Source organism: Dama dama, chromosome 14 (assembly GCF_033118175.1).
Source record: "Dama dama isolate Ldn47 chromosome 14, ASM3311817v1, whole genome shotgun sequence".
In the NCBI taxonomy this organism is placed as follows: domain Eukaryota; kingdom Metazoa; phylum Chordata; class Mammalia; order Artiodactyla; family Cervidae; genus Dama; species Dama dama.
The window spans coordinates 41480662-41507531 of NC_083694.1; the positions used below are offsets into that span (position 1 = coordinate 41480662).

General features: G+C 50.7%; 1 protein-coding gene across 1 annotated transcript; it reads left to right on the forward strand.

The window, feature by feature from the left end:
- The first annotated feature begins 1155 nt into the window (after positions 1-1155).
- GPR157 (G protein-coupled receptor 157) lies at positions 1156-25781 on the forward strand. The gene is made up of 4 exons (XM_061160470.1): positions 1156-1608; positions 18565-18778; positions 22380-22574; positions 23017-25781. The coding sequence occupies exons 1-4, from the start codon at positions 1226-1228 to the stop codon at positions 23227-23229; spliced, it is 1005 nt and encodes a 334-aa protein (XP_061016453.1). The 5' UTR covers positions 1156-1225; the 3' UTR covers positions 23230-25781.
- Positions 25782-26870: the final 1089 nt, after the last annotated feature.

Below are 26870 nucleotides of genomic sequence, written 5' to 3' on the forward strand. Positions count from 1 at the left end.
TGTTGTGGAATTTGACAGGGAGGATGCTTGCACAAACTTGTGTATACACTATAAATCACTGTACATGTGTTTAGTTGTTGTGTCCGACTCTTTCTGGACTGCGTGGACTACAGTCCACCAGGTTGCTCTGTCCATGGTATTCTCCAGGCAAGAATATTGGAGTGGTTGCCATTTCCTTCTCCAGGGATCCCTCCAGCCCAGGGATTGAACCTGCGTCTCTTGATTGAACCCACAGGCAAGTGGGTTCTTTTACCACTGAGCCACCAGGGAAGCCAACTGCACACTTAAAAGTGCCAATTTTATGGTACACGAATGGTACCCCAATTTTTTAATGGAATTTTCAGAAAAAAAAAACTAATAAATTAGAAATTGTTTCCTTTCTTTAAAATTTCACCCACTAAACTTAAATTTTAAAAAAGAAAAAAACCAAATCAGTGAGTGTGCTCATTGTAAGAAAAATTGGAAGCATCCCCCTCGGGAACCACCACCCCCTTCCAAACAACTCCCATGTCTGTTATCACTGCTTAAAGAACGAGAATCACTTCGAGTGCTGCTTTTGTTACCAGTGGAAAGAATGCCTCCACCCCTCCCTCCAGCATACCACTGCCCCCTCACCAGCCCCCCTCCCCCGTACACAGGCTGGCAGTAAAAAAGGAAGGAAATATTAGCCCTAAAAATATTGCTAATACATCCCTCCCCAGGACTCGGAGCTCTGAGTGGGGAGGGCGGCCTGCAGGCCGGATCATGCAGGGTACCACCGGTGTGGTGTGAGCAGAACGGCGGGGACTTGGGGAGGGTGCTGCGGAGCTGTCGGGCAGCCTTAGGGGCGCGCGCGCCGGGGACAGGGTGGGGCTCGTGGGACAGTCCAGGGGCCGACGCGGGTCCGCAGTCCGGACTTGGGGGCCATGGGGCGGGGCTTGAGGACGAAGGGGTGTGGCGTCAGGGCGGGGGCGGGGCGCACCCGCTGTCTGGGCATGGGGGCTACTGGGCGGAGTGTGGAGGTCGCGGGGGCGTGGTAGGGTGGGGCGGGGCCTAGGGGTAGGGGCGGGGCGTGGGCCGCGGGTCCCGAGGGCTCGGGAGGGGCCGGACGCGGGAGGGGCCGGACGCGGGCGGGGCGGGCTCTGGGACGCTAGCGGCTCGCGGGTCGGTGCCCAGACAGCTGCGGCGGCGGCGGCGGCCGCGGCCACACGCGGAACCCCGATCCCAACCCTCTCCGCGCCCGGCCATGCCACCTCCCCCGCCGCCCACCGTGCTGGTGCCATCGGAGCGCGCCGTGGTGCTTTTGTCGTGCGTGCTCTCCGCTGTGGGCTCGGGCCTGCTGATAACCACGCACGCCCTGTGGCCCGACCTGCGCAGCCTGGCGCGGCGCCTGCTGCTCTTCCTGTCCCTGGCCGACCTGCTCTCGGCCGCCTCTTACTTCTACGGGGTCCTGCAGGACTTCGAGGACTCCTCGTGGGACTGCGTGCTGCAGGGCGCGCTCTCCACCTTCGCCAACACCAGCTCCTTCTTCTGGACGGTGGCCATCGCCCTCTACCTGTATCTCAGCATCGTGCGCACAGCGTGCGGGCCCGAGACTGGCCGCCTGCTCTGGGCTTTCCATGTCGTCAGGTGGGTGGCGGCGACGCCGCTTTCCTTCAGGTTCCCTGATCCCTGCCCGGATCCTGTGTGCTGTCCCTGTGGCCCTCGCCACGCTCAGGGCCACGCGTCTTGGTCAGACCTCTGACCGGCCACTCAGCCGGCAGTGTCTGTTCATGTCCCGGGACAGCCCTGGGCCAGCAGAATGATAGTCTTGATGAACTAGTTCTGTATATCGCCGCAGGGGGCGTCTCTTTGAGGTGGCCCCAGCTCAAGCCTCCCAGGGAGGTGGGTGCCTCAGCGCAGGCCCTGGAGCGTGGGGGACTAGAGCTCACCCTCAGAGCCGGACCCTGGTAACTTGGAAGCACCTGGAGAGCTGGTGAGGCCACTCTGGACCTTTGGCCTCCTGTTTCACTGAGTTCTGGCCATCTCTGCTGCTGGTGGGCATGGGGGCAGGCACCTGAGAGATGAGTTAGGTGCCCCAGGATGGAAAAGTACATGTGGTTCATGTGGCCACTCTCAGGCTGCCCTCCACCCAACCCTCTGCCTCAGCGCTAAAATTTAGGAAGGACAGTCTTGTTTATTTTATCTTTACTCATCTCTAAACCTCAGGCACCAATCTCTTGTTATCTGTGTTCTAGATAATCTTTCTTTCCAGAGTTCAGCAGCTCTGAAATTGAGGTCAGAGCCAGAGGCTGGTCTGGAAGACAGCTGCCAGCTGCCTGGAGTCTCTGGGTAGCGAGAACCAAGGCCTTGTCCTGCCCTGGCATTGTAGTGTCTCATCCAGCTAGCTCTCACCTGTGAACCAAGATTGGCCCCTTCCCAGTGTAATCCCAGGATTCAAACATCTGGTGAGGTCCTCTGCTGAGCCCAAGGCAGGAATTTTATAGAGCTTCTTTCCTCTTCTCCCTCCTCCAAATAAGAGCACCAAATGCTGCCCTAATTATAGGTCCTCTCTGTTAAATACTTGAGCTCTTTCCAAGGGACAGAGGATGATCAGCACTTTTGTAGAGACAAGTCACCTGGGTGTCACAACAGTGAGGTCACAAGCCTGCAAGAGTCACTTGACCTCCAGGTCTCACGGCTGTTGGAGGGAGGCCAGCTGGTCCCTGGGAAATTAAATGGCCTGATTCTCAGCTGTTCAAGTCAAAATATTTGCAGTGAGCCATTCAGACAGGGTCAGGTGCTGGAGAGATCCACAGAGAGAGGGTGACCTTTCCTTTCTCTCTCTCCCACCGGATCTCTGCATCCATTTCTGGGACCCTGTTCTTGGGAGGCTGGTTGGGTGTGGGCAGCGTGGAGCTCAAGTGTACCTGGGAAGGTACCCAAGACTTTCTTTGCAAGGTTCTCTTCTCTTTTCCCCCTCTCTTTTGAAAAGTACTGAATATAATGTATTTTTTAAGTGATAAAGAGAATCTGTGCAGCTTCTATAGAAAAGACACATTCCCTAAGAACCTTTCTTTTCACTTCTAGGGATGTTTTCTGTGATGCTTAGGGAAAGTCTCTCAAGAAAGCCTGTGTGTCCTTCTGTGGCTATAAGGAAGCAGATTGTTCCTCTTGTCTGTTGTATGTGATCCCCCTACTTTATATATACATGGCTACATTCAGTCTATAGTTGCAGTGCACAGGCTCAATAGTTGTGGTAGTTTAGTTACCTCACCAGGGTTCGAACCCAAGTCTCCTGCATTGGAAGGTGGATTCTTAACTACTGGACCACCAGAGAAGTCCCTATCTACTTTCTTCTTAAAAGAAAAAAGAAATTTTTCCTGTCAAAGGGACTTTGACAATTTTTTCTCTTCCAGAAGTTAGCACTCCCTTTGCTAGTCTAAAACTTCATAAAAACCTGTCCAGCAGGTTCATGTATTGACCTGGATCCTCCCAGACGATATTGCTAAGGACTCTTCAGTGTCTTTCTTTGAAGGATTAATTTATGGTTGCTGAAGGACCTCTTCAGTTCAGTTCAGTTCATTTCAGTTGCTCAGTCGTGTCCGACTCTCTGTGACCCCATGGACTGCAGCACGCCAGGCTTCTTTGTCCATCACCAACTCCCGGAGCTTGCTCAAACTCATGTCCATTAAGTTGGTGATGCCATCCAGCCATCTCATCCTCTGTCGTCCCCTTCTCCTCCTGCCTTCAATCTTTCCCAGCATCAGGGTCTTTTCCAGTGAGTTAGTTCTTAGCATGAGGTGGCCAAAGTATTGGAATTTCAGCTTTATCATCAGTCCTTCCAGTGAATATTTAGGACTGATTTCCTTTAGGATTGATGGTTTGATCTCCTTGCTATCCAAGGGACTCTTAAGAGTCTTCTTTGGCACCACAGTTCAAAAACATCAATTCTTTGGCGCTCAGCTTTCTTTATAGTCCAACACTCCCATCCATGCATGACTTCAGGAAAAACCATATCTTTGACTATATGGATCTTTGTAGGCAAAGTAATGTCTCTGCTTTTTTATATGCTGCCTAGGTTGGTCATAGCTTTTCTTCCAAGGAGCAAGTGTCTTTTAATTCCATGGCTGCAGTCACCATCTGCTGTGATTTTGGAGCCCAAGAAAATAAGTCTTTCACTGTTTCCATTGTTTCTCCATCTATTTGCCATGAAGTGATGGGACCGGATGCCATGATCTTCGTTTTTTGAATGTTGAGTTTTAAACCAGCTTTTTCACTCTCCTCTTTCACTTTCATCAAGAGGCTCTTGAGTTCCTCTTCGCTTTCTGCCATAAGGTGTCATCTATATATCTGAGGTTATATATATTTCTCCTGGCAATCTTAATTCCAGCTTGTGCTTCATCCAGTCTGGCATTTCGTATGATGTACTCTGCATGTAAGTTAAATAAGCAGGGTGACAATATACAGCCTTGACGTACTCCTTTCCCAATTTGAAACCAGTCTGTTGTTCCATGTCCAGTTCTAGCTGTTGCTTCTTGACCTGCATACAGATTTCTCAGGAGGCAGGTGAGGCAGTCTGATGTTCCCATCCCTTGAAGACTTTTGCACAGTTTGTCGTGATCCACATAGTCAAAGGCTTTAGTATAGTCAATGAAGCAGAAGTAGATATTTTTATGGAGTTCTCTTGCTTTTTCTATGATCCAACAGATGTTGGCAATTTGATTTCTGGTTCCTCTGTCTTTTCTAAATCCAGCTTGAACATCTGGAAGTTCTCAGTTCACATACTGTTGAAGCCTCGCTTGGAGAATTTTGAGGATTACTTTGCTAGTGTGTGAGATGAGGACAATTGTGCGGTAGTTTGAAGAGTCTTTGGGATTGCCTTTCTTTGGGATTGGAATGAACACTGACCTTTTCCAGTCCTGTTGCCACTGCTGAGTTTTCCAAGTTTGCTGGCATATTGAGTGCAGCACTTTAACAGCATCATCTTTTAGGATTTGAAATAGCTCAATAGGAATTCTATTACCTCCACTAGCAAGTACCTCTTGGCAGTGGGAAGTCTCATCTTCAGACTCAGGCTACACAGTGACCCAGTCGTTAACCATGTCAAATGACTGGAAATCAGTCCTCTTCTTCAGACCTTGCAGTCTCCAAAAATATTTTAAAATATGAATACACAAAAGGTCAATCTCTATTCTCTAAAGAGTTCTTATGAGTTGATTTTTTCAAAGAAAACTGACAAATATCTTTAGAAATGGACAGAGGACATTCTGACAAAATAGTAAAAGCATGAATACTCAATACAAGCAATAACAAAGAAGTACCATTTTCTCTTTAAATTAGAAGGAAAAAAGTAGTAAGCCAGGATATTAATGTGATATGCAGATGAAACTGGTGTTTTCCTAATTATTTTTGGCCATGTAAATTGGAATAATCCATGTAGAAAGTATTTGGTTCTTACCCCTTGATCCCAGAAATCCTATTATAGGGATCTAGTCTAAAGAGATCAACCAAATGACATGCAAAGCCGGATGTACAAAGGAGTTTGCGTGGCACTGTTAGCCAGTGATGACAATTTGAAAGCAACCTTAATGTCCAAAAAATAGGGGATCAGTAAGTTATAGACTATACCCCACCTGGAAGTGTTATGCTGTTAAATACTGGCCATGAACTCTACAAGTAATATATATTTTTTAAGTGGTAGGACATGATAAGTGGGAAAAGCCATCTATTGAGCTGAATGCAGCCATACACCGCAGGAGGCTGGAGAGAGTCATGCGAGCAGGCAAGTACCCAAGAAGTCCCTGCATGCCCCCTGGGGCCCTATGATAATGCCTGACATAGTTTCCTTTACTGAAAGACTTAAAAAAAAAAAAATCTCATTGGGGAAGGAGGGCAGCTTAGACTTTATCCTCAGAGGTCAGGCTCCTGAGGTCTTGCAAAGTGCTGCCTTGATCCTCTGAAACCCAGCAGACTCACCCAGGATTGGTCACCCTCCAGCCACAGCTGATAAGACTTGCCTGAGCCACAGAGCTGTGAGTGGGAGGCTCCGGGTTAGAATTTCAAGGTCAGTGCCCCTTTAGGATTCCATCTTGTCTCTTGGCCTTGACAATAATTTTTTAAACTGAGAGATAATTTGGCAGTCATTTATTTTTAACTTTCTGGATTACCACCATTGTTAACATGTAATTAAACACATTAGCGTTATTTATCTTTTCCAATAATTATTTTCTGGAATCATTTAAGAGTAAGTTGCAGACCTGATGCCCCCAACTCCCAATCCCTCAGGGTGTATTTCCAAAAGGCAAGGACAGTCTCTTGCATGCCCATGTTGTTAGTGTTATTCAGTTGGTAAGTCATGTCTGACTCTTTGCAACCCCATGGACTGTAGCCCACCAGGCTCCTCTGTCCATGGAATTTCCCAAGCAAGAATAATGGAGCGGGTTGCCATTTCCTTCTCCAGGGAACCTTCCCAATTCAGGGATCGAATCCACATCTCCTGCATTGGCAGGCAGATTCTTTACCACTGAGACACCTGGGAATAGCACAGGCACCCTATTTTGTAGGATGTCTCTCTCACCCAGGTTGCCTGATGCTTCCTTGTGAGTGGATCTGTTGCAGAAACGGGGACCCCGTTTAGGGCCCAAGAATGGATGCTTGTCTAACACCTGGAAATGAATTGTCCAAAGAGGCACACGTGCTGACAAAGCAAGAGACTTTGTTGGGAAGGGGTGTCCCCGGGGAGAGCAGTAGGTAAAGGAACCCAGGAGGACTGCCCTGCCATGTGGCTCACAGCCTTGGGTTTTATGATGAGGGAATTCATTTCTAGGTAGTCTCTGGCCAATCACTGTGACACAAGGCCCTTCCTGGTGGTGTGAGTATTGCTCGGCCAAGATGGATTCCAGCGAGGAGGATTCTGGGAGGACGTAAGGACTGGAGTCTCCTGTCTCCTTTTGACCTTTCCCAAATTCTTCTGGTTGGTGGTGGCTTGTTAGTTCCCTGTCCCTTACGAGAATCGCCTGGTGAAAAATAACTCATGCAGATGGTTACTGGAGTGAGCAGTGTTGGTCATGTGTCCCCTAACAGATCAGAATCAGCACTTTGGGCTGAAATCTCACAGAAACTGGTTCTCGCTTGCTACCTGGGGGTGGCTGGCAACTGTGATTTGTACGTTTCCTAGTGATGTTCACTTTGATCACTTTGTTGAGGTGTTATCTACCAGTCTCCACTGCAGTCACTCTTTTTCCTTTTGTAATTAATAAGGATCTTATCTAGATAAACCTCCTGGAAGTCTCAAGGTCTCACTCAAGGGTTTCATATCCATTGATTCCTATAGCGTTCCAAGGTGAATCTTCTGGTTGTTGCTTCATTTTTAAGTGAAGTGAAAGTGAAAATTGTTCAGTCGTGTCCAGCTCTTTGCGACCCCATGGACTATACATGGAATTCTCTAGGCCAGAATACTGGAGTGGGTAACCTATCCCTTCTCCAGTGGATCGAAATAGGGTCTCCTGCGTTGCAGGTGGATTCTTTACCAACTAAACTATCAGGGAAGCCAAGGTGTGAGAATATTCCACGTTCAAGGGCAAGTCCTGTATCAAGTCCCTTTGTACTGTGTCTTAGCAGTGGAGGAGGCATTATACCAACACCACGTGATTGATCGATTGCTTGAAACATAGTTGACTTACAATGTTGTGTTAGTTTCAGGTGTATAACACAGATTCAGTTATATATTTATATTCTTATCTAGATTCATTTTCCTTATAGGTTATTAAAAAATACTGAGTAGAGTTTCCTGTACTATGCAGTAGGTCCTTGTTGTTTATCTATTTTATGTATAGTTGTGTGTATATGTTAATCCCAAACACTTAGGATCCTAAATTATCCACCCCCCTCTCTCCCTTTTGGTAACCATAAGTTTGTGTTTATGTTGTACAGGCATGTGGATAAGTATCTGGGACCATCTGTTTGCAGTTCTCACCTATGAAAGTGCTGGGCAGCCCAGTGGCCATGGGTGGGGTCATTTCCCTTTTGATAAGATAAGCCTAAAACCATCTCTGTCGCCTTGCAGAAAGCAACCTGCCTTTCAAAACAGCCCCTCTTCCCCTACAAGGTGGTGGGCTCCTTCTGAACCAGACGGGCAGGGTCCTTAACTGTCCCCAACACGTGTGCCCTAGGGCCACTGCTGTGCCAGGCATCCGCTGGTGTGTCCTGTGATTGCGGGGGGAGGTTGGGCCGGGGGTGCCGCATCTCGCCACGGGCCCGGGCCAAGCTGACCGCCTCCAGCAGCCTTAGGATTTCTTTGGGCTCCACTGAAGTAGGGATAGATGTGGGCATGACCCCTGGCCCAGGTGCCCACCCACCCTCTGGCAGTGGCTGAGAGTTCTGGAGGAAGAGAGAAATCTAGGGCACCCCAGGGTCACCATAAAACCCCCTGCTGTGGGGAGGGGGAAGTTCCCGCACAGAGAAAAGGGGAACCGTGGGCCCTGAAGGGGAGAGCCTGTGAGCTCTCTAAGCAGACACCGGCTCGCTCACCGAGGGCCCAGTGACAAGGCCCCAGGCGGGCCGTGCCTGAATGGGGGTGGAAGCAGCGGCTGCGTGAACAGCACCCCACGCCAGGTGGTGCTCCCCAAAATGACAAGAGCTGAACTGACTTTGTTTTCTGAGAGCGCTGCTACAGTGAGGTCTCTGCACTGCGTTTGCATGTTCGTGGGGGCACCGTGGGTTGCCCCTTGACCCTGCTGGGGCACGGGCAGATGCCGCAGGCCTTACCTGGGCCCAGGTGGGCAGGAAAGCATCCCCGTGTGCTACAGAGCGCTCCTCGGCCCCCAGAACCAGGACTGCAGAGCCTGGTGCTGGCAGAGAGGGTGTTTCGCTTCTGCAGCCAGGGCCACAGAGCGACCTCGTGGTGGCCTGGCCAGTGGCTGGCGCCCTGAACGCCCACATCCTGCCCCTCTGCCCGGCACTTCACACTAAGAGCCCATTGTCCGGGCAGAAACCTCCGGGCTTCCTCAGGCCTGGATTCCTTTCCCCAGGCCCTGCTCCCTGCAGCTGCCTCCCTCTGAGCTGGCTCTGTCCTGCTCCCAAGAGCTTTCTAAATCAGCACATTGTTGCCTGGTGGTTTCGTCCTCAGAGCATCTCGGGGTCACGTTCACAGTCATGGCTTTCCGTAGGGCACAGGCCCAGGGACCAGGCTCTGCTGTTTGGGGGAGAAGACCCTCCTGTGGCCTTCCCAGCAAGGGCCACCCATGTAGCAGAGATCTGTAGGAAGAGTGAGATCTGGTGACGGGGGAGTGCAGGAATCCATGGGGTGGACTGAGGAGATTTGGAGCCCTTGGGGGAAGGGTCTTCCCATCGCCGAGTCACCCCAGGTGTTCCCCACCCTGGCTGGTGGGACAGATTTCGGAAGATCCCCAACTGGGCAGACTGGGATCTCTGAGGGAAACCCAGAGCGTTGCTCTTGTGGACACCGGCCACCTCTTGTGAGACGCTAACAAATGCCAGGGAATCCAGGTGTAGGATGTAGCCTGCTCACTGCCCAGCTGATCCTGCATTGGTTCAGCATCTCACTGGGCAACCAAAGAACGAAGTGAATGCCGAGTTCCACAAGCCAAGCTCATGTCCAGTCTGCAGGACTTTTGTCAGTTTACACCTCCCCTAAGCTTACTGAGGGCCCCCAGCTCTGCAGGTCTGGGTGTGATGAGAGGGGAGGTCCCCTGTGTGTCTCTCCCCTACAGTTGGTAAGACAGCCTCTGCCTTAGTCTGCTCCAGCTGCCCTAACAAAGCCCACAGACTGGGTGGGGCACTTAAACAACAGACATCCTCCCCTCCAGGTCCCAGAGGCTGGAAGTCTGAGATCCAGGTGTGGGCAGGGCCTCCCCTCCTGGCTTGCAGAGAGCCGTCTGCACCCCGTGTCCTCACGTGGTCGTCCTTCAGTGAGTGTTTGCATCCAGATCTCTTCTTACAAGGCCATTCCTTGTTGTTCAGTCTCTTAGTCGTGTCTGACTCTTTGTGACCCCAGGGACTGTAGCACATCAGGCTTCCCTGTCCATCACCATTTCCTAGAGCTTCCTCAAACTCATGTCCATTGACCTGGGGATGCCATCCAACCATCTCATCGTCTGATGCCCCCATCTCCTCCTGTCCTCAATCTTTCCCAGCATCAGGGTCTTTTCCAGTGAGTTGGCTCTTCCCATCAGGTGGCCAACGTATTGACACTTCAGCCCTGATCTCCCCCTGCCCTCAGTCTTGCCCTGCATCAGGGTCTTTTCCAGTGAGAGGGCTCTTCACATCAGGTGGCCAAAGTATTGGAGCTTCAGAGTCAGTCCTTCCAAAGAATATTCAGGGTTGATTTCCTTTAGGATTGACTGGTTTGATCTCCTTGCAGTCCAAGGGACTCTCAAATCTTCTTGCATGGACACCTGTCCTATTGAATTAGGACCCACCCAATGACCTCATTTTGACCTCATCACCTCTTTAAAGACCTTATCCCCAGACATAGTCCTATCCTGATGTTCTAGGGGTTCAGACTTCAACACAGGAGTCTAGGGGAGATGGGGAGACATACCCACCCTGAAACTGCCTCTGAAGGGGGAGGAAGCCAGCTTGGAATCTAGCCTCGGTTTCCAGGCAAACACAGGTGAGAGCTGGGGCTGGATGCCTCTGGGACAAGCTCTTGGTGCCCTTCCAAGTAGGGGATTCTGCTCACAGATGGGCTTCTGTTGTTGTTCAGTTGTTCAGTCCTGTCTTTGCAACCCCATGAACTGTAGCACACCAGGTTTCCCTGTCCTTTGCCATCTCCTGGAGTTTACTCAAACTCATAGCCATTGAGTCAGTGATGCCATCCAACCATCTCATCCTCTGCCCCCCCGCCACCTTTTTTGTGGTCTTCAGGCACCTTCCATCTAAGGGACCCCAGCTCTGCTTCTCCTCAGCCTGTATCACAGGTTTGGAGAGAAGGGGTCACCTGCGCTAACCATGTCTCTCCTCAGGCGTTTTCACAGCATCCCCTGCACGTGGTCACATGACTTCCTTCCCTTGGTGGGAGTGGGGAGTGGAGAAAGCTGCCAGTTCAGCCTCCTGCTCTGGGACTTGAGCAGCACACCTGCCTTTTCTTTCCTCTGGCCGCCTGATGGCTATTGCATTCACAAGACCTCCTCAAAAGTCTTTCAGCACTCAAGGCCCAGTACCTCCTCACGTGCCCGCTCTGGCGCCAGCTTCACAGGCTCAGGTTTAGAATGTGGGTCCCAGGTGTCCACAGGGAGGGAGGACAGTTTGCTGGCCGCTCTCCATCACCCACATCTGGGCATGAGGGAGAGCTCTCTGACCTTCTGGGTCATGGTCAACTGCAACCCTTGGTCTGTCTCATGTGTGCTGTTGCTAAGCCATATCTTACTTTTTTTGGCTTTATTGTTGTTGTTTTTTTTTGATTGATGGTGGTTTTTTTACAGGGATGAAAAGAAGCCTGTTGTGTGGAATTGGGTAGGCCAAAAACTTCATTCGCATTTTTCTGTGCCATCTTACAGAAAAACCCAACCGAACTTTTTGGCCAGCCCTATACTTGTTAGAAATTAGCAGTAGACTTTTTTGGAAAGTGGCAATTCGGTCATATATGTCTTTGCAGAGTCCCTTCCAGGGTTGCATACCACCAATAGCTCAGGGTGATCGCTTGGTCAGAGAGCAACTTGGCTAATCTGAGGTTGCCAGCCTTTCACCTCTCTCTGTAGGTGAGAAGCCGGGGCAGTTTCAGCCCCCATCCTTTTCATCCCTTGTCTAGTGGTGACCTGGAGCCAGTTTGTGGGACCCAACTGTTAAATTTCAGGGTATTTTTTGGGCTGGTTGTTAGCTAGAACTATCATTAAAAATTAAATTATTTAAACATACAATTAAATAAATTATATTAAAAACAAGAGTACTACTCAGAACCCCTTTGGTCCTAATTATAGTTTTGTTGATTTGTAAAGCAGATGTCAGCAAACTTTTCCTGTAGAGGACAGGATAATGATTATTTTTCAGCTCTGCAGGCCATGTGACCTTCCCGTGCAATTGCTCAGCTCAGCTCTGGTAACTTGCAAGCAGCCATAGGTGACATGCAACCAGTGAGTGTGGCTGTGTGCCAATAAAACTTTATTTTAAAGAACAGACAACAAATTGGGAGATTGGGACTGACATATATATCACTATTAATATAAATATAAATATATATATATATATATATATTAGTTGTTAAGTCATGTCTCACTCTTGCAATCCCATGGCCTGTAGCCCACCAGGCTCCTCTGTCCATGGGGTTTCTCAGGCAAGAATATTGGAGTGGGTTGCCACTTCCTCCTCCAGGGGATCTTCCTGACCCGGGGATCGAACCCAGGTCTCCTGCACTGCAGGCAGATTCTTTACCGACCAAGCCACCAAGGAGGAGAATGCTCTGTAATGACCTAAATGGGAAAAGAATCTGAAAAAAGAGTGGAAAATACTGTATATTAGCACATATATGGAATCTAGAAAGATGCTACTGATGAACCTATCTACAGGGCAGCAGTGGAGATGCAGAAATAAACAGACTTGTGGACACAGTGGGGGGACAAGGTGGATGATTTGAGATAGTAGCACTGAAACGTACACATTACCATATGTAAAGTGGGTAACCAGTGGGAATTCGCTGTGTAAAGCAGGGAACACAAAGCCAGTGCTCTGTGACAACCTGGAGGGGGGGCGGAATGGGGAGGTTTAAGAGAGAGGAACATATGTATACCTATGACTAGTTCATGTTGCTATATGGCAGAAACCATCTCAATATTGTAAATTGCTTACTCTCCAATGAAAAGACTATAAAATTAGAATAAAAAGTGGATATATGTATATGTATAACTGATTCACTGTGGTACAGCAGGAACGAACACAATATAAATCAACTATACTCCAACTTAAAATAAATAAAATGGAAAAATAAATAAAACACAGACTTCGGGCTGGATTTGGCCTGAGAGCCCTAGTATGTTGGACCCCTGATCTAAAGTTAAGAAAGTGATTAGGAAATGTGAGTGCATGCATGTGTGCTTTAATCATGTCTGACTCTTTAAGACCCTATGGACTGTAGCCTGCCAGGCTCCTCTGTCCTCTGCCTGGATTCTCCAGGCAAGAATATTGGAATGGGTTGCCATGCCCTCTTCCCGGGGATCTTCCCGACTCAGGGATCAAACCCATATCCTTATGTCTCCAGCAATGACAGGTGGATTCTTTACCACTAGTGCCACCTGGGAAGCCCCGGAAATGTTAGTAGTAAAGATAAAATGTAAAAGTGCTTCTTGTCTCTGAACCTAAGCCTACGGCCCACATCAGGGCAAGTGGGAAGCCAGATATTCAGGGGGAGGTGATGAGAATGGGCCAGGTCCCAGAGCAGGAAAAAAGAAGAAATATCTTCTGATGTTGGAAAAGTGTTACCCGAGTCACAGAGAAGTTGCTCATGTGAAACGTCATATCAACTTCATATCAAGCCAGTAAAGTTCCCAGCACTCGTCTGGTGCCCCAGGTCTTCCTCATTTCACTTCCATCTTACTCATTAAGGAAAATGAAAATAGCATCCACCTTCACGTCATGGAACTACTCTCATTGGCTAACTGCAACCACAGGTTGGCTGCGGATACCAGAGTTTGGAAAAAGTCAACAAGAGCATCCTGTGAGAATCAATTGGCTGTATGGAGTGTACGATGAGGAGTATTGTATATTTTATTATTATTTACAGATTGTGTGCCTCGCCTCACATCATTTTAAAAAAAAATAGTGAAGTATGGTTGCTTTACTGTAAGAAATAAAGAACTTAAAGTGGTCCATTTTCAAGAATAGCTAGTTTTGAGTGACAGCCTGCTGATGCAATAGTTACAAAATTAGAAAGTCCAGGGAAACAGAGGAAGGGTGGGGTGCCTAGGCTTTTCACGCTGGCTCATTCTATTGGTGAATTCAAAACATAAGAACGGAAATAGGTGTGCAGGAAAGGAGGAAACAAGATGTCTGAGGGGCCAGCCCATAAAGAGAGAGGAAGTAAACCTAGGCGACATCTAGGAAGATTGTTCACCCCACAGTATTCAGCCAGTGAGGAACTGGAGGAGGGACTTGCATGCTAGGGATAACTTGCGGATAACTTGATCCATGTAGCGACTCTGTGTGAACCTGCCCACCAGACACCCACTAGATGATCTTGCAAGACCATCATTAAAGCCTCACTTCCCGCTGCACGTTGTGTCTCCAAGACCATTCGTTTGAGTTTGGGCTGGTGAGCGTGTTTCTCACATTACGATCGATGTGTTAGTTTCTGCTTACAGCAACGTGAATCAGCTTTAAATACACATGTATTCCCTCTTTTTTGGATTTTCTTCGCACAGGTCATCCCAGAGCCCTGAGTAGAGTTCCCTGAGCTATACCGTAGGTTCTCATTAGTTATCTATTTTATATGTTGTTGTTTAGTCACTAAGTCCTGTCTGACTCTTCTGCAACCCCATGTATGTTAGCCTGCCAGGCTCCTCTGTCCATGGGATTTCCCAAGCAAGACTACTGGAGCAGGTTGCCATTTTTCTCCAGGGGTTCAATCCAGGGATCAAACCCGTGTCTCTGGTGTCTCTTGCATCCATAGGTGGATTCTTTACTGACTGGGCCACCTGGAAAGCCAGTCTATTTTATACAAAGTATCAATCGTGTAAATATGTAAATCCCAATCTGTCAATTCATTCCACTCTCCCTTACTCCCCTTGGTTTCCATACCTTTTACTTTATATTAGTAAAACTCATAATCAGTTTGTGTGTGTGTGTGTGTGTGTGTGTGTGTGTGTGTGTGTGTATGCAGACATCTTTCTGATGTTAAAACATCACCAGCACGCCAGTGTCTTTACCTATAAATTACGCATCTGGTGGAGCCTGCTTGGCAGGGTGATTAGACCATCCCGCCCATTCCCTTCCCACGCTCCCTGAGATCACTCCTTTTCCCACCTCCACCCAGGTACCTCCCAGGCCACTTCTGGCTCCAGTAAAGCTGCTGTCTGTGCTCAAGTTCAAAGAGCAGCTCTGATTGATCAACCCACAGTCTCAGCCCTTTCAAAACCTTTTGTCTATTTGGTCTTCCCTCTGGCTGTTTTCCAGCACAGACTCAGCTCCAGGCACACCCCAGTCACACAGAGGAGAGACATCACGTAGCTTTTGTCTGTCAGACCAAAAGTTGTAAAACCTGGAAATGTCACCCTGTGGTCCCCAGACCAAAAATTGTAAAACCTGGAAATGTCACCCTATGGTCCCCAGGTTTCCTTTGGGGGCCCTGGGGATGCTGAGGGGGGAAGGAGGCAGCTTCCTCCTGCCAAGCCTGTGCTGTCTTCCCCCCAGGATGGGAATCCCTGGCTCCCGTCCTGCCGGGGGATGGTCTTGACTCACTGCTCTCCCACCTCTAACTTCAGGATTTCTGGTTCAGCCCTTTAACAGGGGTCCCCAACCTCTGGGATCTAATGCCTGATGATCTGAGGTGGAGCTGCTGTAACCATAATAGAAATAAAGTGCACAATGCATGTAATGTGTTTTGTTGTTCAGTCGCTAAGTTGTGTCTTGACTCTTTGTGACCCCATGAACTGCAGCACTCCAGGCTTCTCCGTCTTGCACTATCTTCTGGAGCTTGCTCAAACTCATGTCCCTTGAGTCGATGTTGCCATCCTCTGTCGTCCTCTTCTCCTTCTGCCTTCAATCTTCCCCAGCACCAGGGTCTTCTGATGAGTCAGTTTTTCACATCAGGTGGCCAAAGTATTGGAGCTTCAGCTTCAGCATCAGTCCTTCCAATGAATATTCAGGGTTGATTTCCTATAGGATTGACTGGTTTGATCTCTGTGCTGTCCAAGGGACACTCAACAGTCTTCTCCAACACCACATCCCAAAACCATCCTCCCCTACCCCTCAGTCTGTGGAAAAATTGTCTGCCATGAAACCAGTGCCTGGTGCCAAAAAGGTTGGAGACTGCTGCCTTAAAAGCCTTTCACCTCCTTTCAGTAATGTCCTTGCAGTGAACATTTAAGGAGTAAATTGGGAAAAGCTGTCTTGGCCACTGCACTCATACTTCATTCATTTAGGAGGTCCTAGTTTTGCCCCGCCACATGCCAGGCCCTGGTGTGGATGCTGAGATGGAGCAGTGAGCCCACATGGCCATCAACTTCTGGAGCTCACAGTGGACACATGTTGTCCTTTACTAGGATGGCGTGAGGTTGTTTTTTTAAAATTGGAGGATAATAGCTTTACAATGTTGTCGTGGTTTCTGCCATACAACAGTGTTCATTGCAGTACTATTTACAATGGCTTGAGTTTTAAAATGGGAAACTTTTATTAAGACAAAATAGTTTGATAATAATATATATTAACTTAATAGATCAATAATTCTTCACAGGACAAGCATTTGGCTTCCCTGGTGGTCCAGTGATTAAGAATCCTCCTGCCAATGCAGGAGACACGGGTTCGATCCCTGGTTCAGGAAGATCCCACATGCCACAGAGCAACTAAGCCCATGTGCCACAACTACTGAGTCTGCACTCTAGAGTCTGCACCCTGGAGCCCTTCTCCACAACAAGAGAAGCCACTGCACCGCAACTAGAGAGTAGCCCCTGCCAATCACAACTGAGAAATCCCTCTCGCAGCAATCAAGACCCAGTGCAACCACAAATAAAGTTTAAAAAAAAAATAGCACACTCCATTGTAAGTGTAACATAATAATCCCATAATCCTTTGATTTGAGTGGAGTTTTGGCCCCTCCTGTGCTTCTGTGCCTTCAAGGGGGACATGTCGCTTCTGCCTCCGGACAGCCGGAGCTGCAGGGCTGTGGGGCTCCTGCAGAGGTCAGTGGAGGATGGACACCAAACCTCTCCCAGGCCCAGGGAGCTGACTTTGTCCTTTCCATCACCATCCCCGCCCTGCCTCCTCCCCCATCCTGCAGCCTTTGGAGACCTTGATAGAAACACCGCTCTTCTAGCCTCCTTTTCGTAACAGACCAAGTGCAACTGGGATCACATCATTGTTCCATGACTTTCAGAAAGAGCCGGCATCCCTTACACGGAGCCCTTGAGGTAGAACTGCTTTCCGCACTAAGTGTTTTCCTAATGACACTGTCCTGGTCACTAAGCAGCTGACCTGGGACATAGGCCTGTGTGTCCTCCTGGGGTCACAGGCCTCACACCTCCCTGGCGCCTGCACTGCAGGACTGGATCCTGGATCCTAGGACCTAGGGATGAGCCTGCCTGACATAAACATGGACACACCCTGTCCCGTGTGCGCACCTCACGCTGATCAGTTTATTCTGGTAATGACTGACTGCAATGCTCTGCTCCAGGCACCGTGATCATCCCCAGTTGGTGCAGAAAAACATTGATGTGTTGCAGCCACGCGGGGCAGGCCCGAGACTTGGACCCAGCCTGTTGCATCACCGTCCAAGCTCTTAACTACCCTGCAGGCCTCCACATTAGCTTGTTTGTGTCCCTCTCACCGACTTGAAAGGTTTTTGGGGGAGACTGGTGTGGGCACCACCGGGGAGGGGCCTTGGGGCTCAGCCCTAATCTGGGCTGTGTTGCCATTGTGTTAAACTCTAGAAAAGTCCATCCAGCACTGCCTTGAGAGGGGGCTCTGCCCCTGCTCTAAGCTTTAGAGGGTCTCCTTGGGCTTCTCTGGTGGCTTAGATGGTAAAGAATCTGCTTGCAATGCAGGAGACTTGGGTTTGATCCCCAGGTTGGGAAGATCCCCTGGAGAAGGGAATGGCTACCCACTCCAGTATTCTTGCCTGGAGAATTCCATGAACAGAGTAGCCTGGCGGGCTACAGTCCATGGGGTCACAAAGAGTCAGACAGGACTGAGCAACCAACACACTTGGATCCTTGCCAGGGCCCAAGAAGACGTGTCTGCCTAGAGCCCGCCCCCTCTTCTAATTCCTGCTGCAGCTGCACGGGACCCTGACAGCCCCAAGCCACCAGTGTATGTATGCACTCCCGGACCCAGGCTGGCCACGGGGGCCTGTCTGCTAGTGGAGTGTGTGGATGATATTTGGCTGCGTGGGCTAATGTTTGCAGGTTGGTGCCCAGGCCTCCCAATGCAGGAAGGAGCTGGCTGTTCTGGTGCTGTGGTGTGTGATTTTAGTCACTCAGTCGTGTCCACGGGATTTTCCAGGCAAGAGTACTGGAGTGGGTTGCCGTTTCCTTCTCCAGAGGATCTTCCTGACCCAGGGATGGAACCCCTGTCTCCCACACTGTAGACAGACGCTTTACCATCTGAGCCACCCGGGAAGTGAGAGTGCTATAGCATCCTAGTCTCTGAGGAGCCTGGCAATTTTGAATTAGAACCCAGCCTCCCAGTGCTTGGGAGGCTGTGTGTGTCCAGGTGGGAGGCCAGGACATCCCCTGTGTCCCCTTTCCTGGGCTTGGGCAGAGCAGGCTGGATTGGGGGCTTTGAGGACTCCCGCCCCTCTGCTCTCTAGGGACCCTGCCTGCTGCGGCCTTGGGAGAGCACTGGCCTTGTCTGCACAGCATCCCGGTCTCTTCGCCCTTCCTGGCTTTGCTGGGAGCTGGGTCTGACCTCACCGCGTCCTGTTTGCTCCTTCCTCCTCAGCTGGGGGGTTCCGCTGGCCATCACCGTGGCAGCCGTGGCTCTGAAGAAGATCGGCTACGACGCCTCGGACGTGTCGGTGGGCTGGTGCTGGATCAACCTGGAGGCGGAGGACCGGGTGCTGTGGATGCTGCTGACCGGGAAGCTGTGGGAGCTGCTGGCCTACGTCACCCTGCCCGTGCTCTACCTCCTCATCCGGAAGCACATTCACCGGGCGGTAGGTGCCCCCGGGGGGCCCGCCTGAGCTCTGTGTGGCCAGCGTGTCCCGGCGTCGGGACGGCCATCTCAGGGGAAGGACCAGTGACCGGCGAGAGTGAGGGAGCGTTTGCTCTGCATCACTCACCGTGACGCATGCCGAATTTTATAAGCACCGTGGGTTGTCTTGTTTGCTAATTACACAGCCCCCTCGGGGCGGGTCCTTTTATTCCTTCGTTTGTGGATAAGGAAACAAGGCTCACCAAGGTTAAGGGGCTTCCCAGACTCCTAGTGTCTGGAATTAAGGAGGCTACGAGCGCAGCCTGCGGTCTGGGCCACAGCTCTCTACTGCCCCCTCCTGGACAGACCCATGCAGTTGTTTAACCTTGAAAGGAACCTGGATGAAAGATGCTTGCATGCAGATAAGCACTAGCCAAATAAGAATTGACCCGGCAGGGCCCCACCCACACACCCTCCCCCCAAGGTGGGGGAGGGGAGGCCACAGACTTCCATAATCAGTGATACAAATAATTCACTTCTTATTCTTGGTGATTAAAATATCCTAAGTGGTAGATTTTTCGGGCTCTCAGGAATTCAATAGACTGGGCTGATCAGAAGTCTGCTAGTTCTGGCCAGAAATTCTCGGAAAGAATGCTTTCCCTCTGATAATCCGACCGAATTGTTCCTTATGCTGGACTACCAGTTCGTTTCTGCAGATGTAAAGTACAGGCTTTCTCCTAGCCACGTCCAAGTCCTTGTTGTGATTGTTAAGTCACTAAGTTGTGTCTGACTCTTTTGCAATCCCATGGACTGTAGCCCGCCTGTAGCCGGGCTCCTCTGTCCATAGGATTTCCCAGGTGAGAATCCTGGAGTGGGTTGCCATTCCTTTCTCCGGGGGATCTTCCTAACTCAGGAATCGAAACCACATCTGCATTGGCAGATGGATTCTTTACTGCTGACCCAGCAGGGAAACCAGTCATGTGCAAACTACTACCCCAGAAATGCTCAGATTAGCCCATCCATTGATCTGCTCAAGCATTCATTCAGTGCATTTTTGTTGAGCATCTACTATACATAAAAGTTCTGTGTGGCAATGGGAGTTTCTAATGAGAATTCAAGCATGGTTCCTGCACTCCTAGGAGGAGGCAGAGATGTAACTCCGATGGAAGATAAAATATGGCATGTGGCTGGAGCGGTAGCAGAGTGAAAGCTCTGGGGACAGATTTCCTGGCTCATCCTGCTGATGTGGTGCCTGTCTTTCTGTTTTGCTCTGCGTTTTCAAGACTGAAATTGTAGGGGAGAATGTCCCCATCTTTCGAGTGTGCTGCAGGCTCAATGGCCATTTCCAAGTGTGTGAGGTGCTCCTCGCAGCTGTCTGAGACCTGATCCCCACCCTGTACTCCTGTCTGTCTCCTGAAACACACACTTCGGGTTTTCTTTTTATTTGAAAATCTACCTGATTCTCACTCCTCCCTGCCGCCCTCTTGTGGCTCAACTTGGAGTCACTGACAGAGATGCTGGCAGGTGTACCAATGGGTCTGAGATCCTCTCCGTCTTTGAAGGGCTTTTTAGTTGGTCTTCTGTCTGGGCTGGGGGTGCCCTTCTCACCCCCTCTTTCCTACTGCCCTAGGAGGGTTCCAGGGCTCCCAGATGGAAGTTCCCAGGAGCCCCACCAGGCTCTGCCCAGGACTCCCCCCGTCCCCCCCACTCCCAGCTGCAGCTCTTGCCTGTGTCTTTCTTTTTTTTTTTGGCGGTTTGGCCACCTGATGCGAAGAGCTGACTCATTTGAAAAGACCCTGATGTTGGGAAAGATTGAAGGCAGGAGGAGAAGGGGACGACAGAGGATGAGATGGTTAGATGGCATCACCGACTCAATGGACATGAGTTTGGGTAAACTCCCAGAGTTGGTGATGGACAGGGAGGCCTGGCGTGCTGCGGTTCATGGGGTCACAAAGAGTCAGACACAACTGAGGGACTGGACTGAACTGAACTGAACTGAACTGATGGGGCATGTATGTGGGAGGGAGCTTGTGCAGAGGCCCGGGGGTGGGGTGTGCCTGGCATGTTTGGAGGATTAGGAGGTCTGTGTGGCTGGAGCAGAATAAACATGAGGAATGTGGCAGGAATGAGGTCAGAGAGAGCTAGAGCTGGGGATTTTGTAAGGAACGTATGAAATGAGGAGTCACCAAGAGCTTGGAGTGGAAGACTGGCTTGATCTGACTTAGGTCTGTTGTTGTTGTTTTAATTTTTACAATGTTGTGTTGGTTTCTGCCATACAACAGTGTAAATTGGACGTAATTGTACATACATCCCCTCCCTCCATAGCCTCCCTGCCCTCCTGTCCCCCACCACAGAGCACCACACGGGTCTCCCTGTGCTATCCGGCAACTTCTCACCAGCCATCCAGCTTATGGGGGCTTCCCTGGAGGCTCGGATGGTAAAGAATCTGCCTGCCATGCAGGAGACCTGGATCCCTGGGTCAGGAAGATCCCCTGGAGAAGGGAATGGCTACCTACTCCAGCATTTTTGCCTTGGGAAATCCCACGGACAGAGGAACCTGGCAGGCTACAGTCCATGGGGTCACAAAGAGTCAGATATGACTGAGTGACTAGCGCTTTTGTCTGTCTTATGCCTGATAGTGTATATATGTTGACGCTACTTTCTCTCTTTGTCCCACTTTCTCCTTCCCTCACTGTGTCCACAGGTCTGTTCTCTGTATCTTTGTCTCCATTGCTGCCCTGCAAATAGGTTCATCAGTACCATTTTTCTAGATTCCCTATATATGTGTTAATATATGATATTTGTTTTTCTCTTTCTGACTTACTTCAGTCAGTATAACAGGCTCTAGGTTCATCCACCTCACTAGAACTGACTCAGATTTTTTATGGCTGAGTAATATGCCATTATGTATATGTACCACATCTTCTTTATCCATTCATCTGTCAGTGGACATCTAGGTTGCTTCTGTGTCCTGGCTGTTGTAAATAGTGCAGTAATGAACATTGCTTTTCAAGGAACCATACTGCATTTGTGTTGAGAGTGACATTGCAGTGGGGAGGGGGTTGGGGTGGTCAGGGCGACGGAGGGAGACCAGTGAAGAGGCAGTGGCAACCGTCCAGAGAAGTGGTGGTGGTGCTTGGACCTGGCTGGTGGCGGTGACCGTGGACAGAACTTCCAGGTCTGGGTCTGTTTTGAAGGCAGGACCTGCAGGGCTTGCCTTTGGGGCAGACGTGAGCTGTCCCACGGAGACAGGAACCAAAGACCACTCCCAAGCTTGGGGCCCAGGCAGCTGGAAGGACAGGGCTCCTGTTAGCTGAGATGGGGAAGCAGGCAGTAGGCTTGGGGGTGAGGTCAGGCATCTGTTGTGAACATGAGAGGCTTCCGACATGCTTTAGACACCCACGTGAGGATGTGGAGTGGCCAGTGGGTGGATAAGACGGGCCAGAGATGGAACCTGGCCTGCCAGCCTCAGGCACTGCATGCCTCATGTCCTCCCACTCCATCCAGTGTGTGTCCCCAGGAGGAGCGGGGAGACAGCAGCCCAGGGCAGGGGAGGGAGTGGGGAGGAGGGCCCCAGCTCACCTCACTCATCTCACATCTGCTCTCTGCCTTCCCCCCCACAGCGCGAGGAGCTCTCGGAGTACCGGCCCATCGTCTCTGAGGTGCACCGGCTCCAGCGACACACCTCTGTGGCCGATAAGAAGCTGGTCCTCATCCCGCTCATCTTCATTTGCCTCCGGGTCTGGAGCACGGTGCGCTTCGTCCTGACCCTCTGTGGCTCCCCGGCGGTGCGGATGCCGGTGCTGGTGGTTTTGCACGTAGGTCTGCCCTCCCCTGCCTGGCCGGCCGCAGGGTCAGTGGGGCAGGCAGGCCCCAACGCTCTGTCCAGCCTGGGCGGGTGGGGGGGCCCTGCTCCCCTGAGCCCTCCTCCATGCCCTGCCTGACAGGGAGCCTTGACGAGAGAAGGTGGAAGGTCAGCGTGGCTCCAGGGCAGCCCATGGGCATTGAGTTGCTGTCCCATGACCTAGGAGTAACCCCAGGACAGTGGACTGACCCTTAGCCCTTCCAAACCCAGAAGACTCAAGGCATGCCTTCAAGTTTAGGCCTGCCGGTGCTCTGTCGGGGGTCCTGGTGGCCAGGGTCCCTAGGGACCAGCCCCCAGAGGTGGAGACGAGGTCCTGGGTCCCCTGCTCCTCCCTGCCTGTGTTGCTCAGACCCGCTCAGCCCTGGCACTCATTTGTCTTCCTTTCTCCCCACCAGGGCATCGGGAACACCTTCCAGGGAGGTGCCAACTGCATCATGTTCGTCTTCTGCACCCGCGCGGTCAGGACCCGACTCCTCTCTCTCTGCTGTTGCTGCACCCCTCAGCCTCCCGCCGCCGAGAGCCTGGCCAGCCCTCCCAAGGCCCCTGTGCCCTCCAAGAGCGAGTCTCAGAGGCCCAGGCGGACCCCAAACGAACTTCCAAGCACCTGAGCTGCTTCCCTCCTAGTTCCGGGCGTGGGTGCAGCCGACCTGGGGCCTCCTGCCGTTGCAGCTCCTGACCCCTGTGGGGAGCAGCGCAAACTCAGCTTGTCTACCTCCTCGACCCTCAGGCACGTCCCCCTCACGCCGTGTCCTTCGGCACTGGGGGGAATTCTGTCAGCACGAGGGCTGCACTGAGATTCAGGGAAACCAGTGGTTCATGAGCACTGCCAGTTGGCCTTGTGGTCCAGGAGTCTGGGGCCCCTGACCACACGGCACTGTTTACACTTGGAGGGACCCACACCGGTGGGAAAGGCACCGAGAGATACATGTACAACCGTGCACCCATCCTCAATAAACTGTCAGGGTGCCAAAGAAAGGGGCCCCCACCGAGATAACACAGAGCAGATTCCTGGTTTGTCAGAGCGTCGGGATTCCCCTGAGAGCCTGGCTTTTCCTGGATGGCTTTACTGGTCAATGCAAGGGTCGGTTACCTTGAACCAGGAGGTTCCCTAGTGACCAGCATGGGCACAGCTGCACACAGCGGCTCAGGATGGCCAGTCTGCAGGGGCCTCCTGAATTGTGTCCATGGGCTCCCTGCCCTTGATGGAGATGGTGTGGCCAGGATCCAGACTCCTGCCTCCATGAGACACTTAACGTTGGGGAAGGATTGGGCTTCCCTGGTGGCTCAGATGGTAAAGAATCTGCCTGCAATGCAGGAGACCCAGGGATGGAGCCCTGGAGAAGGGAATGGCTGTCCACTCCGGTAATTCTTGCCTAGAGATTGCTGATTTACTCACTTTCTAGGTTAATTTTTTATAGGAAAGGCAACCAGAGAGTTAGGAAATCACCCAAATACTGATTTTTGAAGGGGAAAGTTAGGGGAATTGGTTGGGGGTATGACACATGCATCCTGGGGTGATTTGAAAGAAAAAGGATTTAAAAGAAGCATCCGTTAACTCTATCGTCTATGACTCTTCCACCACCCCTTTCCTCTTTAGGTCAGAAAACAGTTTCTCTGTTAAGTCACAGAAGCCACTGGCTAAGAAGGGAGGTGTACCTGTCACTGGGCCGGGGGGCTTGAGGAGGAGGAGTCGAACTTAACAGGTGCTGCCCCTCCCTTAGATGCCCCTCCCGTGGGTCCCACGAGCACTCTGCATAACTGCAGAGATGTTCTAAACCCGGAAAATGGTTGTGGATTAAAATCAAAGCCACAGCCTACTGTTGATCCCTCTTTTACTCTCAAAAGCAAAATCTGTAACAGGAAGAGACTGGAAGGAAGAGTCCTCTACAGAATTAGGTCGAAAACGCTCTTGTTGGGTTTCCTTTTTAAAAAAGATTTTATGAAAATCAGCAAGGGGTGGACATCCCTTTAGGATTCAGAGAAAGTTCCGGGCTGCTGGGCAGGAGGGCAGTCTGCTTACAGAAATGGCCTACGTTGGGGGAGTTGGTGTTCCCCTAAGGATGTTACAGCACACCTTGGGGGCCCAGAGGGTAAAGAGCCTCATGTTAGCTTCTAGAATGGAGCAGAAATTCAGGAAGTTGCTGCTGCAAAGGGGAAAATCAGTCATGGATGAGTTAGAGTATGGGCCCCGGGGGAGAATGATGCTAGACTACCTCCAGTTCTCAAGGGGGCCCCAGAGGCCTTGGGTCAGATGGCGCAACACTGCTGCCTGCTGGGCGTGGCCTCTAAGGACGAGCCTGAGACCTGGGTTTCCCCAGACCGGATGCAGCCAGGAAACACCTGCAAAAGGAGTCCGGCACAGAGAAGAGCACCTCTGCTGTGCTGTCTGCTCTTCTGAAAACCACCCCGAAGATGCAGCTATTTCCATTCCCTCCCTCTGCTCCCCACCCCATCTCTGTAGATGGGTGAAAGTGTTCCTGTGAGTGGGGAACAGGGCAGGGACAGGGCAGGGGAGGGACTCGTTCTTGTGCCCAGAGGCTGGCAAACAGCAGCATCTCCTTTCTCAGGTCAGTCTAGCTGGATGGGTGGAGTTCAGAGCAGTAGAACCAGTAGAATAAAGCCCCTTTCTGAACTCCAGGAGGGGTTCCTGCCTCATATGAGAGCAAGACAGAAGTTTGTTCCTCTTACACGTGGTGGGGCTCCTGTGGGTTCTCTCTCTGTGTCAGTGTAGTTAAAGGTTATCTACCCTCATTTCCCAGGCACCGCTGGATGACCTCAGCCTGCACAGGGGCTATGAGCTCAGCCCGAGCCCTGCTCTTCTCAGGCACTTTTTGAACCTTGGTCTTTTTCTCAGGTTTACTAAGCACTTTCTGCCTCTTTGTACTTCTGAGCTTCTGAATTGTGTCTGTTTTTGGTTTTTGTGTGTGTGTGTGTTTGTTTTTTAATAAAGATTATGACTTTAGCCTTGGTTGAAGGTGCAGACAGAGCTCTGCATGCATCCATGACAAGAAAAAGAATGTTTTTGCAGACTTCCTGTAGCAGCATAATGACATTGAGAGAGGTTTTTTTGCACGTGCAAAGTTGTCATGAGAACCCTGACTGGGTCAAGGCCAAAGTGGCTATTTTTAATAAAATATTTTTCTTTTGTGTGTTTGGTAAACTGATTGCCCTTGAGTAGATGTAGGTAGAGCTGGGCAGGGTGGCTCAGACTGATCTGTGCTGTGGGGGCATGGCCAGCACCTTCCACACCGTTGGGCCCTGGAGACAACGTCTGGGTCCTTGTCTGTGGGCAAAAGCAGTCAAGTGGGAGGCCACCTGGTTGGCACCTGAGTTTGCCTGATAGAGACACTGGTGTTGGTGGTGGTTGGGGGACAGGGGTAGTGGTGTTTAGAATACAGATTCCCAGGCCCCTTCCCATCTGAGGATCAACAGATCCAAGTTTCAGGGGCTCACAGCTTGAGGCTAAACTCTCCTGAGTGAGACACTTCAGCCACTGAGCCACCAGCCCTGCCTCCCTGCATGATTTTATCATGAGGCTCAGTGACCCACTGCAGTGGCTGCTAAGGTTCCCTGGTGGCTGGGGACTGCTGGAGCACAAGCGCTCTCAGCCTTCCAGAACCAACCATCAGAGCCCACTGTCTCGCTGTGTGCAGACCCTCACAGCCCATGCAGCCCTGCCTTCAAGTCTCTTTTTTTCTTAAACTGCTATATCTTGGGGAACTTTGCTTCCCAAAGTGCTGCTCGTTAATTTGTTCGATTTCCTGGATTTTGTAAGGCTAAAAATACATTCACTATCAAGAGGATGAAAGGACAAGCCACAGACTGAAAGAAAATATATGCAAAAGAGATGATGGATGTTAGCTTATTGTCATCATTTCACACTATTGGTGAATCACCATCACACTATATGCTTTGATACAACTTAAGGATATGTGTCAACTATTTCTCAGTGAAACTGGGAGGAGGAGGAGACACATCTGTATCTTACCAACATACACAGTGGGCTGTCTAACACTCAGGAAGAAGAAAACAACCTGATTAAGAAATGGGGCAGGAGAAGGAAATGGCAACCCACTCCAGTGTTCTTGCCTGGAGAATCCCAGCGACAGCAGAGCCTGGTGGTCTGCCATCTATGGGGTCGCACAGAGTTGGACACGACTGGAGTGACTTAGCAGCAGCAGCAGCATTTATGGGTATGAGAGTTGGACTATAAAGAAAGCTGAGTGCTGAAGAATTGATGCTTTTCAAC

What these genes read in the sequence shown, in the direction of transcription:
- GPR157 (XM_061160470.1), top strand. Translation starts at nt 1,226, where the DNA reads ATGCCACCTCCCCCGCCGCCCACCGTGCTGGTGCCATCGGAGCGCGCC. An exon ending in GGAAGCACATTCACCGGGCG is followed by an intron (nt 18,779 to 22,379) that starts GTAGGTGCCCCC and finishes TCCCCCCCACAG; the next exon opens with CGCGAGGAGCTCTCGGAGTA. An exon ending in CGGTGCTGGTGGTTTTGCAC is followed by an intron (nt 22,575 to 23,016) that starts GTAGGTCTGCCC and finishes TCTCCCCACCAG; the next exon opens with GGCATCGGGAACACCTTCCA.